Consider the following 18,319-nt stretch of genomic DNA (forward strand, 5'->3'; position numbering starts at 1 on the left):
GTATATATTCTATTGTCTGTTAAACAAGTATATTTCTTTCTAAATGACATTGCAACTCTCTTTGTGAAGTGTAGTAGCTAACAATTATTTCACTTATCTCTTCTCAACACGTATGGCCCAGATCTTCATTGAGCATCTGTTCTGTTCATTTTAGTGACTCATTTGATCATTTAGAAAAAGTGCTCATCATACAATTTGTTGGATTTTAAGATATGTTGGGCCATTTTAAAGTACATTTCCCACAATTCTAAACATTTAGCACGAGGCAGAGATTTTTTTTCTTCTCTTTTAAAGCTAATTTCCTGCTATTCTATGCATTCTTCCATGTCTTATGTGTGTTTATATGATACCAGGGGTCGAAGCCAGAGCGAGTAAATCTTTTATTTATATATATATATACACATTTTGTATTTTGGGGGGGGACCTGCGGTCTGTATTGACCCCGTTCTGGGTCCGGATCCGGTCCGCGGTGCGCCAGTTGTGTATGGAGGGCCTAGACGATATCCCAACAATACACTGAATTCATACATTTTCATTAATTTAAATTGTAAACAAAAAACCACAACACATTTTTCCAATTTGGGAGGTAAACTCACTAGTATTCAATAATTTGGAAGTATTTTGGACTGAATCAAGACATTAGAATGTACTATAGGCCACCAAAATTGAGCTTGTTTAGCATCTCGGGGGGATCCTGGCTAGCTACTTGTTCTATTTGACTGACTACTCCATGTGCTCGTGGAAAACACTGTATTTTCATACAATAAAGTGTTCTGTGTTCCGAAGAAGCTTCTCAATAACATGGAATACAAAGTACAACACCAGAAGCAACAGACCAGGCTTAACTTGCCCGACTGCTCTGTTGACAATTGCCCCGGACAATAATGCAAACCTTACTGCCAATCTCTGTGATATCAAATGGAATACTGCACAGACAGACAGACAGAGACACAGACAGAGACAGAGACACAGACAGACAAACAGACACAGACCAGGGGAGTATACAGGAAATTCAGTTTCTCTTTATTATAGTGGTGGAGCTTCTGCCATCAACATTCTGCAGAGGTATCTTCCTTTTTTTAACAAGACATTTTTGAAGTTTCAACAAAACATCAGCAAACAAGGAAGGTACATGAATAATATGATTGAAATCGTATCAGATGATTGGTCTGGAACAGAGTCAATAGACACATGATACCAACAAAAATAAAAGCCCATTCAAGGATGATCTTAGGATCCAAAGCTACAAGAAAATACATGTTCATTTGTATAAATCATGAAGCAGTTATGTCTGGGGGAAAAAAGTATGACATTTATCAACTATATGAGTAGCTATTTTATTACTAATCTGCCATTTGACCAAGGGAGTTTTTTTTAATAAAGACCAAATCAATTACAATACTCTGTTGATGGACAGATCAATTGGACACACAGGAAGTGGGCTGCTTTTGTATTGGTGTTTTGACCAGACCTGTGTTCACACACACTATTCGAACTCAAATACTTGATTGAACTTGTTGCAACGGAAGTATTAGAAAAGTCCCAAACTTGTTTTTATTATTTTTTAAAAGCCCACCTGACAGGCTTAAGCAAACGCTGAAAGAATCGGAAGGATTTCGATTAGTATTAGAACCCATGTCTGGTTTTGATTCCATGTTGTACGGGCGGCGTCAGGAGTCAGGGGACCTTAGACGTCTTTCCCCTCCAGTTTCTTTACGACTCCTCTCCCTCCCAGTTTATCGATGAACACAGAGCTGTCTTTGGCGTCGGACATGTCGTTCACCTGCCACTCAAACTTCAGACCTGTGAAACACACGAGAACACGAGCCAGTCAGTCAATTTCTCTTTTTTTTTTTTTTTTTTTTTTAAGGGAATCCCACTCCTCACATTTTTTTAGTTTCGGTTTAATTGAAGATTAAAAATAGAGGAGAGTGATTGGACATATCAGTGGGCTGGATTCGTAACCCATGCTGCAGCAGTGTGTCTGTTCTGGAGGACCTGGCTTAGACTACTAGACCACCTCAGGCCATTTGTCATTTCTGTGTCATTCATCAGGCTACTGTCCGCTAGAATCCGCACTTGAAACACTTGAAACAATAAAAAAGGGGTAACCCCGCCTCTGTTTTGAGTAAAAGGCATGGAGAAATGTAACCACTCAAATTCTAACCATACATGATATCAAAATGATAGTTTTATTCATGTTTTGAAGCTATACATGGTTTGTTTACATTTACGTTGTTGACAAACATTGGAGTAAAGCAAAGATATTTTTTAGGGGTCTGATGGGATATGACCAGTGGCATGTCCAGGTGGTGGCCCGGGGTGGGGTCCTCCTGGAATCTGATTGGCCACTCCAGTGCCCCCCCCCCCCCCCCCACGGAAATTCTGAGATCTGATAGGTTGTCTCTAAATATATTGATCATTTTGACCAAGACGCGTAGCGACAGCAAGACTTATCAATCTCCCCGTAGAGTGCCCCTCTGTCTTAGTAGAGTGCCCCTCTGTCTTAGTAGAGTGCCCCTCTGTCTTAGTAGAGTGCCCCTCTGTCTTAGTAGAGTGCCCCTCTGTCTTAGTAGAGTGCCCCTCTGTCTTAGTAGAGTGCCCCTCTGTCTTAGTAGAGTGCCCCTCTGTCTTAGTAGAGTGCCCCTCTGTCTTAGTAGAGTGCCCCTCTGTCTTAGTAGAGTGCCCCTCTGTCTTAGTAGAGTGCCCCTCTGTCTTAGTAGAGTGCCCCTCTGTCTTAGTAGAGTGCCCCTCTGTCTTAGTAGAGTGCCCCTCTGTCTTAGTAGAGTGCCCCTCTGTCTTAGTAGAGTGCCCCTCTGTCTTAGTAGAGTGCCCCTCTGTCTTAGTAGAGTGCCCCTCTGTCTTAGTAGAGTGCCCCTCTGTCTTAGTAGAGTGCCCCTCTGTCTTAGTAGAGTGCCCCTCTGTCTTAGTAGAGTGCCCCTCTGTCTTAGTAGAGTGCCCCTCTGTCTTAGTAGAGTGCCCCTCTGTCTTAGTAGAGTGCCCCTCTGTCTTAGTAGAGTGCCCCTCTGTCTTAGTAGAGTGCCCCTCTGTCTTAGTAGAGTGCCCCTCTGTCTTAGTAGAGTGCCCCTCTGTCTTAGTAGAGTGCCCCTCTGTCTTAGTAGAGTGCCCCTCTGTCTTAGTAGAGTGCCCCTCTGTCTTAGTAGAGTGCCCCTCTGTCTTAGTAGAGTGCCCCTCTGTCTTAGTAGAGTGCCCCTCTGTCTTAGTAGAGTGCCCCTCTGTCTTAGTAGAGTGCCCCTCTGTCTTAGTAGAGTGCCCCTCTGTCTTAGTAGAGTGCCCCTCTGTCTTAGTAGAGTGCCCCTCTGTCTTAGTAGAGTGCCCCTCTGTCTTAGTAGAGTGCCCCTCTGTCTTAGTAGAGTGCCCCTCTGTCTTAGTAGAGTGCCCCTCTGTCTTAGTAGAGTGCCCCTCTGTCTTAGTAGAGTGCCCCTCTGTCTTAGTAGAGTGCCCCTCTGTCTTAGTATGTGCGGCCTACGTATCCGTCGTTATTATTTTGGGCCAGACAGCATCAGATCCACGGGCCACAGACACTAAGACAGAGGGAGGCCATTTGCCTCATTCGAATGCTTTCTCTGGTGAAATAGATCCTGCCTCTTGAGAATTGAAGGAAAATGATGAAACACGGATAAAACACGAATGCAACGTTATTCTAATTGTTTTGGTGGTGGAAGCCCGGTTTCCCTTGGCATTCATGAATACACACCACTTTGTAGGCTGAATGTCATTATAGATAGTGTTTGTAAATCATGTCCTTTTCCATTGAAATGATGGGTGCACTGTTGGGATGCTGCGCTGTTGGGATGCTGGACTGTTGGGATGCTGGGCTGTTGGGATGCTGGGCTGTTGGGATGCTGGGCTGTTGGGATGCTGGACTGTTGGGATGCTGGACTGTTGGGATGCTGGACTGTTGGGATGCTGGGCTGTTGGGATGCTGGGCTGTTGGGATGCTGCGCTGTTGGGATGCTGCGCTGTTGGGATGCTGCGCTGTTGGGATGCTGCGCTGTTGGGATGCTGCGCTGTTGGGATGCTGCGCTGTTGGGATGCTGGACTGTTGGGATGCTGGACTGTTGGGATGCTGGACTGTTGGGATGCTGGACTGTTGGGATGCTGGGCTGTTGGGATGCTGGGCTGTTGGGATGCTGGGCTGTTGGGATGCTGGACTGTTGGGATGCTGGGCTGTTGGGATGCTGGGCTGTTGGGATGCTGGGCTGTTGGGATGCTGGGCTGTTGGGATGCTGGGCTGTTGGGATGCTGGGCTGTTGGGATGCTGGGCTGTTGGGATGCTGGGCTGTTGGGATGCTGCGCTGTTGGGATGCTGGGCTGTTGGGATGCTGGGCTGTTGGGATGCTGGACTGTACAGATGCGGGACTGTACAGATGCGGGACTGTTGGGATGCTGGGCTGTTGGGATGCTGGACTGTTCGGATGCTGGGCTGTTGGGATGCTGCGCTGTTGGGATGCTGGACTGTTGGGATGCTGGGCTGTTGGGATGCTGGGCTGTTGGGATGCTGGGCTGTTGGGATGCTGGGCTGTTGGGATGCTGGGCTGTTGGGATGCTGGACTGTTCGGATGCTGGGCTGTTGGGATGCTGCGCTGTTGGGATGCTGGACTGTTGGGATGCTGGGCTGTTGGGATGCTGGGCTGTTGGGATGCTGGGCTGCTGGGATGCTGGGCTGTTGGGATGCTGGGCTGTTGGGATGCTGGGCTGTTGGGATGCTGGGCTGTTGGGATGCTGGGCTGTTGGGATGCTGGACTGTTGGGATGCTGGACTGTTGGGATGCTGCGCTGTCGGGATGCTGGGCTGTCGGGATGCTGGGCTGTCGGGATGCTGGGCTGTCGGGATGCTGGGCTGTCGGGATGCTGGGCTGTCGGGATGCTGGGCTGTCGGGATGCTGCACTGTCGGGATGCTGGACTGTTCAGATGCTGGACTGTTCAGATGCTGGACTGTTCAGATGCTGGACTGTTCAGATGCTGGACTGTTCAGATGCTGGACTGTTCAGATGCTGGACTTCTGCAGATAACCTACTTAACCTACTTTTGAAGTGATTTGTTTTTCACAATCAGATGAAAACTTCATGACTGGTTGTGTTCGTGACACATTCAAAGTTCAAAACATTTACACATCTTTACTATAAAAGCCAATACATTTTTACATAGGAGGTCCCCCTTAAAAACATAGAGACCCACAAATATATCACAGTATAATTGGCACTCTGAATGGCACTTTCAAGTGAATTTACCGAATGCAAACCCTGTAACAAGACTTTTGGAATTGATTTATGATTGACTTGAACAGGGAAATGTACCAAACCTAATCTGGAGAATTTCATGTGTTGAACCATTCTAATAATATAGAAGAAGAAAAAAAATCCACCAAAATGTTCTGGTCCCCCTGAACTGGGTCTATACCCCACCTTGTCCACCCCATTCAAAATGTTCTGGTCCCCACTGAACTGGGTCTATACCCCACCTTGGCCACCCCATTCAAAATGTTCTGGCCCCACTGAACTGGGTCTGTACCCTGTCTTGGCCACCCCATTCAAAATGTTCTGGTCCCCCTGAACTGGGTCTGTACCCTGTCTTGGCCACCCCATTCAAAATGTTCTGGACACGCTACTTTGAACGACAGTTGAACTAAGCTCATGACGTATTTAGACATTAGATTTTTCAAGAATCAATAATGATTCATCTATAAATCCCAAAATGGATGTAGCAAACTGCCGATTCTAGCATGCAATAGGCGGCGTTTGAAAATGAGAGTATCTTATTGGACAAGTCCATGTAATCTCTCCCTGTTTCAGTCCATTTTATTCCATTTGGTACCTAATGAGCATATCCCCCCCTGATGCTGGAAAGGTGATTGGATGAAAGTGTTAAAGCAGAACTGAGCCTACCCAAACTCTTACCTTGGAACTTTGCTTTAATGTATTGCTTTGAGCTGGCGTATTTCATTTTCTTTTTAATAGTTGAGTGTTCTGGAGCCCTGCAATTCAAACAGAAGAATATTACATTTAGAAAGGACTCCCAAACATTCTGCCTTGAGTCAATGTCCAAATCCTCTCTCTCTCACTCCCTCCACTCAAAATGGCTGACATGGTAGTGGTATGTACGGTGTAGAGTACATGTCCTTTTATTTCTATTTCCACCTATCACCTTCCTTGTGGCCGTACTTGCTCTCGCAGGAGCAGTCGTACAGGGATAGTTATTCTAACGTAGTTATTCTAACTCTATAAACCCATGTTATTCTAACTCTATAAACCCATGCTATTCTAACTCTATAAACCCATGTTATTCTAACTCTATAAACCCATGTTATTCTAACTCTATAAACCCATGTTATTCTAACTCTATAAACCCATGTTATTCTAACTCTATAAACCCATGTTATTCTAACTCTATAAACCCATGTTATTCTAACTCTATAAACCCATGTTATTCTAACTCTATAAACCCATGTTATTCTAACTCTATAAACCCATGTTATTCTAACTCTATAAACCCATGCTATTCTAACTCTATAAACCCATGTTATTCTAACTCTATAAACCCATGTTATTCTAACTCTATAAACCCATGTTATTCTAACTCTATAAACCCATGTTATTCTAACTCTATAAACCCATGTTATTCTAACTCTATAAACCCATGTTATTCTAACTCTATAAACCCATGTTATTCTAACTCTATAAACCCATGTTATTCTAACTCTATAAACCCATGTTATTCTAACTCTATAAACCCATGTTATTCTAACTCTATAAACCCATGTTATTCTAACTCTATAAACCCATGCTATTCTAACTCTATAAACCCATGCTATTCTAACTCTATAAACCCATGTTATTCTAACTCTATAAACCCATGCTATTCTAACTCTATAAACCCATGCTATTCTAACTCTATAAACCCATGCTATTCTAACTCTATAAACCCATGCTATTCTAACTCTATAAACCCATGCTATTCTAACTCTATAAACCCATGCTATTCTAACTCTATAAACCCATGCTATTCTAACTCTATAAACCCAAGCTATTCTAACTCTATAAACCCATGTTATTCTAACTCTATAAACCCATGTTATTCTAACTCTATAAACCCATGTTATTCTAACTCTATAAACCCATGTTATTCTAACTCTATAAACCCATGCTATTCTAACTCTATAAACCCATGCTATTCTAACTCTATAAACCCATGCTATTCTAACTCTATAAACCCATGTTATTCTAACTCTATAAACCCATGTTATTCTAACTCTATAAACCCATGCTATTCTAACTCTATAAACCCATGTTATTCTAACTCTATAAACCCATGTTATTCTAACTCTATAAACCCATGTTATTCTAACTCTATAAACCCATGCTATTCTAACTCTATAAACCCATGCTATTCTAACTCTATAAACCCATGCTATTCTAACTCTATAAACCCATGCTATTCTAACTCTATAAACCCATGCTATTCTAACTCTATAAACCCATGTTATTCTAACGCTATAAACCCATGTTATTCTAACTCTATAAACCCATGTTATTCTAACTCTATAAACCCATGTTATTCTAACTCTATAAACCCATGTTATTCTAACTCTATAAACCCATGTTATTCTAACTCTATAAACCCATGCTATTCTAACTCTATAAACCCATGTTATTCTAACTCTATAAACCCATGCTATTCTAACTCTATAAACCCATGCTATTCTAACTCTATAAACCCATGTTATTCTAACTCTATAAACCCATGTTATTCTAACTCTATAAACCCATGTTATTCTAACTCTATAAACCCATGTTATTCTAACTCTATAAACCCATGTTATTCTAACTCTATAAACCCATGTTATTCTAACTCTATAAACCCATGTTATTCTAACTCTATAAACCCATGTTATTCTAACTCTATAAACCCATGCTATTCTAACTCTATAAACCCATGCTATTCTAACTCTATAAACCCATGCTATTCTAACTCTATAAACCCATGTTATTCTAACTCTATAAACCCATGCTATTCTAACTCTATAAACCCATGCTATTCTAACTCTATAAACCCATGCTATTCTAACTCTATAAACCCATGTTATTCTAACTCTATAAACCCATGTTATTCTAACTCTATAAACCCATGTTATTCTAACTCTATAAACCCATGTTATTCTAACTCTATAAACCCATGTTATTCTAACTCTATAAACCCATGTTATTCTAACTCTATAAACCCATGTTATTCTAACTCTATAAACCCATGCTATTCTAACTCTATAAACCCATGCTATTCTAACTCTATAAACCCATGCTATTCTAACTCTATAAACCCATGCTATTCTAACTCTATAAACCCATGTTATTCTAACTCTATAAACCCATGTTATTCTAACTCTATAAACCCATGTTATTCTAACTCTATAAACCCATGTTATTCTAACTCTATAAACCCATGCTATTCTAACTCTATAAACCCATGCTATTCTAACTCTATAAACCCATGCTATTCTAACTCTATAAACCCATGCTATTCTAACTCTATAAACCCATGTTATTCTAACTCTATAAACCCATGTTATTCTAACTCTATAAACCCATGTTATTCTAACTCTATAAACCCATGCTATTCTAACTCTATAAACCCATGCTATTCTAACTCTATAAACCCATGTTATTCTAACTCTATAAACCCATGTTATTCTAACTCTATAAACCCATGCTATTCTAACTCTATAAACCCATGCTATTCTAACTCTATAAACCCATGTTATTCTAACTCTATAAACCCATGTTATTCTAACTCTATAAACCCATGTTATTCTAACTCTATAAACCCATGTTATTCTAACTCTATAAACCCATGTTATTCTAACTCTATAAACCCATGTTATTCTAACTCTATAAACCCATGCTATTCTAACTCTATAAACCCATGCTATTCTAACTCTATAAACCCATGCTATTCTAACTCTATAAACCCATGCTATTCTAACTCTATAAACCCATGTTATTCTAACTCTATAAACCCATGTTATTCTAACTCTATAAACCCATGTTATTCTAACTCTATAAACCCATGTTATTCTAACTCTATAAACCCATGCTATTCTAACTCTATAAACCCATGCTATTCTAACTCTATAAACCCATGCTATTCTAACTCTATAAACCCATGTTATTCTAACTCTATGGTCCAACGTACCACATGATGAAGACCAGGTCCTCTTTGGGGCTGTCCTTGCTCTCCCAGGAGCAGTCGTACAGGGCATAGCGGCAGTCCTCCGTCGGCATCATGTTGACGATCTTCCTGAACACGTCCTCCTCCCCGTTCAGGTCCTTGACCTTCATTGATCGGTAATTGATTAATTAACAGCAATTATATAGTGTTTAATTTTTTTTTTTTTTTATCTAGATGCTCATGTTACAACCCCTAATAGTAATAAAAGTAAGGAAAGCTTGGACATTGTGGTTTCTGTATTTGAATGCATTTACGTGACATGATTCTATGGCAACCACGTTAGCTCCCAATTACATTATAAAACGTTCAGAGTTTTAAACAATGCTGTGTGTATGTGAATGTCTAGAATAAGATAACAAATTAGATATTTAGGACACAAGCCCTTAAATTCTTCCTTGGACCTTCTTCTACATCTAAATTTTTTGGGAGAAAGAAGCGAGGAGAGAGGATGCAAGGAATTGAGGAAAGATACATTTAAGAAAAGCTTAGAATGCCTAACTATGCGGTCCTCTGGATCTGAGTTGGTAGAGCACGGGGCGTGCAATGCCTGGACAGTGAGTTCGATTCCCGGGACCAGCCATACGTAAAAAAAAATGATGCTTTGGATTAAAAAAAAAGTGTCTGCTAAATGACATATATTATTATATGGCTCCTCTGACCTTCAGGCATTTGTCCTTGTCCACGATGATACATTTCCCGTCGTCGCTGATCTTGAAGAGCACCAGCTTCAGCTGCTCCTGCTTGTCAGCCCCCTGGAGGCGAACTCTGATCTTGTCAAATGTGTGAACGACATCATCGTGGACCGCTATTCCAGAGGCCTGGTCACAAAGGAGAGAAGAAGAAGAAGAAGAATACAACGGTCACAAAGGAGAGAAGAAGAAGAAGAAGAATACAACGGTCACAAAGGAGAGAAGAAGAATACAACGGTCACAAAGGAGAGAAGAAGACGACAACGGTCACAAAGAAGAGAAGAAGAAGAAGAAGAAGAATACAACGGTCACAAAGGAGAGAAGAAGAATACAACGGTCACAAAGGAGAGAAGAAGAATACAACGGTCACAAATGAGAGAATAAGAATACAACGGTCACAAATGAGAGAATAAGAAGAAGAATACAACGGTCACAAATGAGAGAAGAAGAAGAAGAATACAACGTCACAAATGAGAGAAGAAGAAGAAGAATACAACGGTCACAAAGGAGAGAAGAAGAATACAACGGTCACAAATGAGAGAAGAAGAAGAATACAACGGTCACAAAGGAGAGAAGAAGAAGAAGAATACAACGGTCACAAAGGAGAGAAGAAGAAGAAGAATACAACGGTCACAAATGAGAGAAGAAGAAGAAGAAGAATACAACGGTCACAAATGAGAGAAGAAGAAGAAGAAGAATACAACGGTCACAAATGAGAGAAGAAGAAGAAGAAGAATACAACGGTCACAAATGAGAGAAGAAGAAGAAGAAGAATACAACGGTCACAAATGAGAGAAGAAGAAGAAGAAGAATACAACGGTCACAAATGAGAGAAGAAGAAGAAGAATACAACGTCACAAAGGAGAGAAGAAGAATACAACGGTCACAAAAGAGAGAAGAAGAAGAAGAATACAACGGTCACAAATGAGAGAAGAAGAAGAAGAATACAACGGTCACAAATGAGAGAAGAAGAAGAAGAATACAACGGTCACAAATGAGAGAAGAAGAAGAAGAATACAACGGTCACAAAGGAGAGAAGAAGAATACAACGGTCACAAAGAAGAGAAGAAGAATACAACGGTCACAAAGGAGAGAAGAAGAAGAAGAATACAACAGTCACAAAGGAGAGAAGAAGAATACAACGGTCACAAAGGAGAGAAGAAGAAGAAGACGAATACAACGGTCACAAAGGAGAGAAGAAGAATACAACGGTCACAAATGAGAGAAGAAGAAGAAGAATACAACGGTCACAAATGAGAGAAGAAGAAGAAGAAGAATACAACGGTCACAAATGAGAGAATAAGAAGAAGAATACAACGGTCACAAATGAGAGAAGAAGAAGAAGAATACAACGTCACAAAGGAGAGAAGAAGAATACAACGGTCACAAAAGAGAGAAGAAGAAGAAGAATACAACGGTCACAAATGAGAGAAGAAGAAGAAGAATACAACGGTCACAAATGAGAGAAGAAGAAGAATAATACAACGGTCACAAAGGAGAGAAGAAGAATACAACGGTCACAAAGAAGAGAAGAATACAACGGTCACAAAGGAGAGAAGAAGAAGAAGAATACAACAGTCACAAAGGAGAGAAGAAGAATACAACGGTCACAAAGGAGAGAAGAAGAATACAACGGTCACAAAGAAGAGAAGAAGAAGAAGAAGAATACAACAGTCACAAAGGGGAGAAGAAGAATACAACGGTCACAAAGGAGAGAAGAAGAATACAACGGTCACAAAGGAGAGAAGAAGAATACAACGGTCACAAAGGAGAGAAGAAGAATACAACGGTCACAAAGAAGAGAAGAAGAAGAAGAAGAATACAACAGTCACAAATGAGAGAAGAAGAAGAAGAAGAATACAACGGTCACAAAGGATAGAAGAAGAAGAAGAATACAACGGTCACAAATGAGAGAATAAGAAGAAGAATACAACGTTCACAAATGAGAGAATAAGAAGAAGAATACAACGGTCACAAATGAGAGAAGAAGAAGAAGAATACAACGTCACAAATGAGAGAAGAAGAAGAAGAATACAACGTTCACAAATGAGAGAATAAGAAGAAGAATACAACGGTCACAAATGAGAGAATAAGAAGAAGAATACAACGTCACAAAGGAGAGAAGAAGAAGAAGAATACAACGGTCACAAAGGAGAGAAGAAGAATACAACGGTCACAAAGGAGAGAAGAAGAATACAACGGTCACAAAGGAGAGAAGAAGAATACAACGGTCACAAAGAAGAGAAGAAGAAGAAGAAGAATACAACAGTCACAAATGAGAGAAGAAGAAGAAGAAGAAGAATACAACGGTCACAAAGGATAGAAGAAGAAGAAGAATACAACGTCACAAATGAGAGAAGAAGAAGAAGAATACAACGTTCACAAATGAGAGAATAAGAAGAAGAATACAACGGTCACAAAGGAGAGAAGAAGAATACAACGGCCACAAAGAAGAGAAGAAGAAGAAGAAGAATACAACGGCCACAAAGAAGAGAAGAAGAAGAAGAAGAATACAACGGTCACAAATGAGAGAATAAGAAGAAGAATACAACGGTCACAAATGAGAGAAGAAGAAGAAGAATACAACGTCACAAAGGAGAGAAGAAGAATACAACGGTCACAAAGGAGAGAAGAAGAGTACAACGGTCACAAAGGAGAGAAGAAGAGTACAACGGTCACAAAGGAGAGAAGAAGAGTACAACGGTCACAAAGGAGAGAAGAAGAATACAACGGTCACAAAGGAGAGAAGAAGAATACAACGGTCACAAAGGAGAGAAGAAGAATACAACGGTCACAAAGGAGAGAAGAAGAATACAACGGTCACAAAGGAGAGAAGAAGAATACAACGGTCACAAAGGAGAGAAGAAGAATACAACGGTCACAAAGGAGAGAAGAAGAATACAACGGTCACAAAGGAGAGAAGAAGAATACAACGGTCACAAAGGAGAGAAGAAGAATACAACGGTCACAAAGGAGAGAAGAAGAATACAACGGTCACAAAGGAGAGAAGAAGAATACAACGGTCACAAAGGAGAGAAGAAGAATACAACGGTCACAAATGAGAGAATAAGAAGAAGAATACAACGGTCACAAATGAGAGAATAAGAAGAAGAATACAACGTCACAAATGAGAGAAGAAGAAGAAGAATACAACGGTCACAAAGGAGAGAAGAAGAATACAACGGTCACAAATGAGAGAAGAAGAAGAAGAAGAATACAACGGTCACAAATGAGAGAAGAAGAAGAAGAAGAATACAACGGTCACAAATGAGAGAATAAGAAGAAGAATACAACGGTCACAAATGAGAGAAGAAGAAGAAGAATACAACGGTCACAAAGGAGAGAAGAAGAATACAACGGTCACAAAGGAGAGAAGAAGAATACAACGGTCACAAAGGAGAGAAGAAGAATACAACGGTCACAAATGAGAGAAGAAGAATACAACGGTCACAAATGAGAGAAAAAGAAGAAGAATACAACGGTCACAAAGAAGAGAAGAAGAATACAACGTTCACAAAGAAGAGAAGAAGAATACAACGGTCACAAAGGAGAGAAGAAGAATACAACGGTCACAAAGGAGAGAAGAAGAATACAACGGTCACAAAGGAGAGAAGAAGAATACAACGGTCACAAAGGAGAGAAGAAGAAAAAGAATACAACAGTCACAAAGAAGAGAAGAAGAAGAAGAATACAACGGTCACAAAGGAGAGAAGAAGAAGAAGAATACAACGGTCACAAAGGAGAGAAGAAGAATACAACGGTCACAAAGAAGAGAAGAAGAATACAACGTTCACAAAGAAGAGAAGAAGAATACAACGGTCACAAAGAAGAGAAGAAGAATACAACGGTCACAAAGGAGAGAAGAAGAAGAATACAACAGTCACAAAGGAGAGAAGAAGAAGACAATGGTCACAAAGGAGAAGAAGAAGAATACAACGGTCACAAAGGAGAAGAAGAAGAATACAACGGTCACAAAGGAGAGAAGAAGAATACAACGGTCACAAATGAGAGAATAAGAAGAAGAATACAACGGTCACAAATGAGAGAAGAAGAATACAACGGTCACAAAGGAGAGAATAAGAAGAAGAATACAACGGTCACAAATGAGAGAAGAAGAATACAACGGTCACAAAGGAGAGAAGAAGAATACAACGGTCACAAATGAGAGAAGAAGAAGAATACAACGGTCACAAATGAGAGAAGAAGAAGAATACAACAGTCACAAAGGAGAGAAGAAGAAGACAATGGTCACAAAGGAGAAGAAGAAGAATACAACGGTCACAAAGGAGAAGAAGAAGAATACAACGGTCACAAAGGAGAGAAGAAGAATACAACGGTCACAAATGAGAGAATAAGAAGAAGAATACAACGGTCACAAATGAGAGAAGAAGAATACAACGGTCACAAAGGAGAGAATAAGAAGAAGAATACAACGGTCACAAATGAGAGAAGAAGAATACAACGGTCACAAAGGAGAGAAGAAGAATACAACGGTCACAAATGAGAGAAGAAGAAGAATACAACGGTCACAAATGAGAGAAGAAGAAGAATACAACGGTCACAAATGAGAGAAGAAGAAGAAGAAGAATACAACGGTCACAAATGAGAGAAGAAGAAGAATACAACGGTCACAAATGAGAGAAGAAGAAGAAGAAGAATACAACGGTCACAAATGAGAGAAGAAGAAGAAGAAGAATACAACGGTCACAAATGAGAGAAGAAGAAGAAGAATACAACGGTCACAAAGGAGAGAAGAAGAATACAACGGTCACAAAGGATAGAAGAAGAAGAAGAATACAACGGTCACAAATGAGAGAATAAGAAGAAGAATACAACGGTCACAAATGAGAGAAGAAGAAGAAGAATACAACGGTCACAAAGGAGAGAAGAAGAATACAACGGTCACAAAGGAGAGAAGAAGAATACAACGGTCACAAATGAGAGAATAAGAAGAAGAATACAACGGTCACAAATGAGAGAATAAGAAGAAGAATACAACGTCACAAATGAGAGAAGAAGAAGAAGAATACAACGGTCACAAAGGAGAGAAGAAGAATACAACGGTCACAAATGAGAGAAGAAGAAGAAGAAGAATACAACGGTCACAAATGAGAGAAGAAGAAGAAGAAGAATACAACGGTCACAAATGAGAGAATAAGAAGAAGAATACAACGTTCACAAATGAGAGAATAAGAAGAAGAATACAACGGTCACAAATGAGAGAAGAAGAAGAAGAATACAACGTCACAAAGGAGAGAAGAAGAAGAAGAATACAACGTCACAAAGGAGAGAAGAAGAAGAAGAATACAACGGTCACAAAGGAGAGAAGAAGAATACAACGGTCACAAAGGAGAGAAGAAGAATACAACGGTCACAAAGGAGAGAAGAAGAAGAAGAATACAACGGTCACAAAGAAGAGAAGAAGAATACAACGTTCACAAAGAAGAAGAGAAAAAGAAGAAGAATACAACGGTCACAAAGAAGAGAAGAAGAAGAAGACAACGGTCACAAAGGAGAGAAGAAGAAGAAGAATACAACAGTCACAAAGGAGAGAAGAAGAATACAACGGTCACAAAGGAGAGAAGAAGAAGAAGAATACAACGGTCACAAAGAAGAGAAGAATACAACGTTCACAAAGAAGAGAAGAAGAAGAAGAATACAACGGTCACAAATGAGAGAAGAAGAAGAAGAATACAACGGTCACAAAGGAGAGAAGAAGAATACAACGGTCACAAAGGATAGAAGAAGAAGAAGAATACAACGGTCACAAATGAGAGAATAAGAAGAAGAATACAACGTTCACAAATGAGAGAATAAGAAGAAGAATACAACGGTCACAAATGAGAGAATAAGAAGAAGAATACAACGGTCACAAATGAGAGAAGAAGAAGAAGAATACAACGTCACAAAGGAGAGAAGAAGAAGAAGAATACAACGTCACAAAGGAGAGAAGAAGAAGAAGAATACAACGGTCACAAAGGAGAGAAGAAGAATACAACGGTCACAAAGGAGAGAAGAAGAATACAACGGTCACAAAGGAGAGAAGAAGAAGAAGAATACAACGGTCACAAAGAAGAGAAGAAGAATACAACGTTCACAAAGAAGAAGAGAAGAAGAAGAAGAATACAACGGTCACAAAGAAGAGAAGAAGAAGAAGACAACGGTCACAAAGGAGAGAAGAAGAATACAACAGTCACAAAGGAGAGAAGAAGAATACAACGGTCACAAAGGAGAGAAGAAGAATACAACGGTCACAAAGGAGAGAAGAAGAAGAAGAATACAACGGTCACAAAGAAGAGAAGAATACAACGTTCACAAAGAAGAGAAGAAGAAGAAGAATACAACGGTCACAAATGAGAGAAGAAGAAGAAGAAGAATACAACGGTCACAAATGAGAGAAGAAGAAGAAGAAGAATACAACGGTCACAAATGAGAGAAGAAGAAGAAGAAGAATACAACGGTCACAAATGAGAGAAGAAGAAGAATACAACGGTCACAAAGGAGAGAAGAAGAATACAACGGTCACAAAGGAGAGAAGAAGAAGAAGAATACAACGGTCACAAAGAAGAGAAGAAGAATACAACGTTCACAAAGAAGAAGAGAAAAAGAAGAAGAATACAACGGTCACAAAGAAGAGAAGAAGAAGAAGACAACGGTCACAAAGGAGAGAAGAAGAAGAAGAATACAACAGTCACAAAGGAGAGAAGAAGAATACAACGGTCACAAAGGAGAGAAGAAGAAGAAGAATACAACGGTCACAAAGAAGAGAAGAATACAACGTTCACAAAGAAGAGAAGAAGAAGAAGAATACAACGGTCACAAATGAGAGAAGAAGAAGAAGAATACAACGGTCACAAAGGAGAGAAGAAGAATACAACGGTCACAAAGGATAGAAGAAGAAGAAGAATACAACGGTCACAAATGAGAGAATAAGAAGAAGAATACAACGTTCACAAATGAGAGAATAAGAAGAAGAATACAACGGTCACAAATGAGAGAATAAGAAGAAGAATACAACGGTCACAAATGAGAGAAGAAGAAGAAGAATACAACGTCACAAAGGAGAGAAGAAGAAGAAGAATACAACCTCACAAAGGAGAGAAGAAGAAGAAGAATACAACGGTCACAAAGGAGAGAAGAAGAATACAACGGTCACAAAGGAGAGAAGAAGAATACAACGGTCACAAAGGAGAGAAGAAGAAGAAGAATACAACGGTCACAAAGAAGAGAAGAAGAATACAACGTTCACAAAGAAGAAGAGAAGAAGAAGAAGAATACAACGGTCACAAAGAAGAGAAGAAGAAGAAGACAACGGTCACAAAGGAGAGAAGAAGAATACAACAGTCACAAAGGAGAGAAGAAGAATACAACGGTCACAAAGGAGAGAAGAAGAATACAACGGTCACAAAGGAGAGAAGAAGAAGAAGAATACAACGGTCACAAAGAAGAGAAGAATACAACGTTCACAAAGAAGAGAAGAAGAAGAAGAATACAACGGTCACAAATGAGAGAAGAAGAAGAAGAATACAACGGTCACAAATGAGAGAAGAAGAAGAAGAAGAATACAACGGTCACAAATGAGAGAAGAAGAAGAAGAAGAATACAACGGTCACAAATGAGAGAAGAAGAAGAATACAACGGTCACAAAGGATAGAAGAAGAAGAAGAATAATACAACGGTCACAAATGAGAGAATAAGAAGAAGAATACAACGTTCACAAATGAGAGAATAAGAAGAAGAATACAACGGTCACAAATGAGAGAAGAAGAAGAAGAATACAACGTCACAAAGGAGAGAAGAAGAAGAAGAATACAACGTCACAAAGGAGAGAAGAAGAAGAAGAATACAACGGTCACAAATGAGAGAAGAAGAAGAAGAATACAACGGTCACAAAGGAGAGAAGAAGAATACAACGGTCACAAAGGAGAGAAGAAGAATACAACGGTCACAAAGGAGAGAAGAAGAATACAACGGTCACAAAGGAGAGAAGAAGAATACAACGGTCACAAAGGAGAGAAGAAGAAGAAGAATACAACGGTCACAAAGAAGAGAAGAAGAATACAACGTTCACAAAGAAGAGAAGAAGAAGAAGAATACAACGGTCACAAAGGAGAGAAGAAGAATACAACGGTCACAAAGGAGAGAAGAAGAAGAAGAATACAACGGTCACAAAGGAGAGAAGAAGACGAAGAATACAACGGTCACAAAGAAGAGAAGAAGAATACAACGGTCACAAAGAAGAGAAGAAGAATACAACGGTCACAAAGAAGAGAAGAAGAATACAACGTTCACAAAGAAGAGAAGAAGAAGAAGAATACAACGGTCACAAAGGAGAGAAGAAGAAGAATACAACAGTCACAAAGGAGAGAAGAAGAAGACAACGG

General features: G+C 39.9%; 1 protein-coding gene across 1 annotated transcript in view; it reads right to left on the bottom strand.

Moving 5' to 3' along the window:
* Positions 1-1,000: 1,000 nt before the first annotated feature.
* Positions 1,001-18,319, bottom strand: part of LOC129868179 (cofilin-2-like) — a 37,017-nt gene continuing 19,698 nt past the window's right edge. Inside the window, exons 3-6 of the mRNA XM_055941953.1 lie at positions 9,906-10,064; positions 9,211-9,350; positions 5,922-5,998; positions 1,001-1,803 (exon numbers count right to left, since the gene is read on the bottom strand). Of these exons, the coding sequence (XP_055797928.1) occupies positions 1,688-1,803; positions 5,922-5,998; positions 9,211-9,350; positions 9,906-10,064 (492 nt within the window). The 3' untranslated portion in view covers positions 1,001-1,687. The remainder of the gene's footprint in view (positions 1,804-5,921; positions 5,999-9,210; positions 9,351-9,905; positions 10,065-18,319) is intronic.

Source organism: Salvelinus fontinalis, chromosome 1 (assembly GCF_029448725.1).
Source record: "Salvelinus fontinalis isolate EN_2023a chromosome 1, ASM2944872v1, whole genome shotgun sequence".
Classification (NCBI taxonomy): domain Eukaryota; kingdom Metazoa; phylum Chordata; class Actinopteri; order Salmoniformes; family Salmonidae; genus Salvelinus; species Salvelinus fontinalis.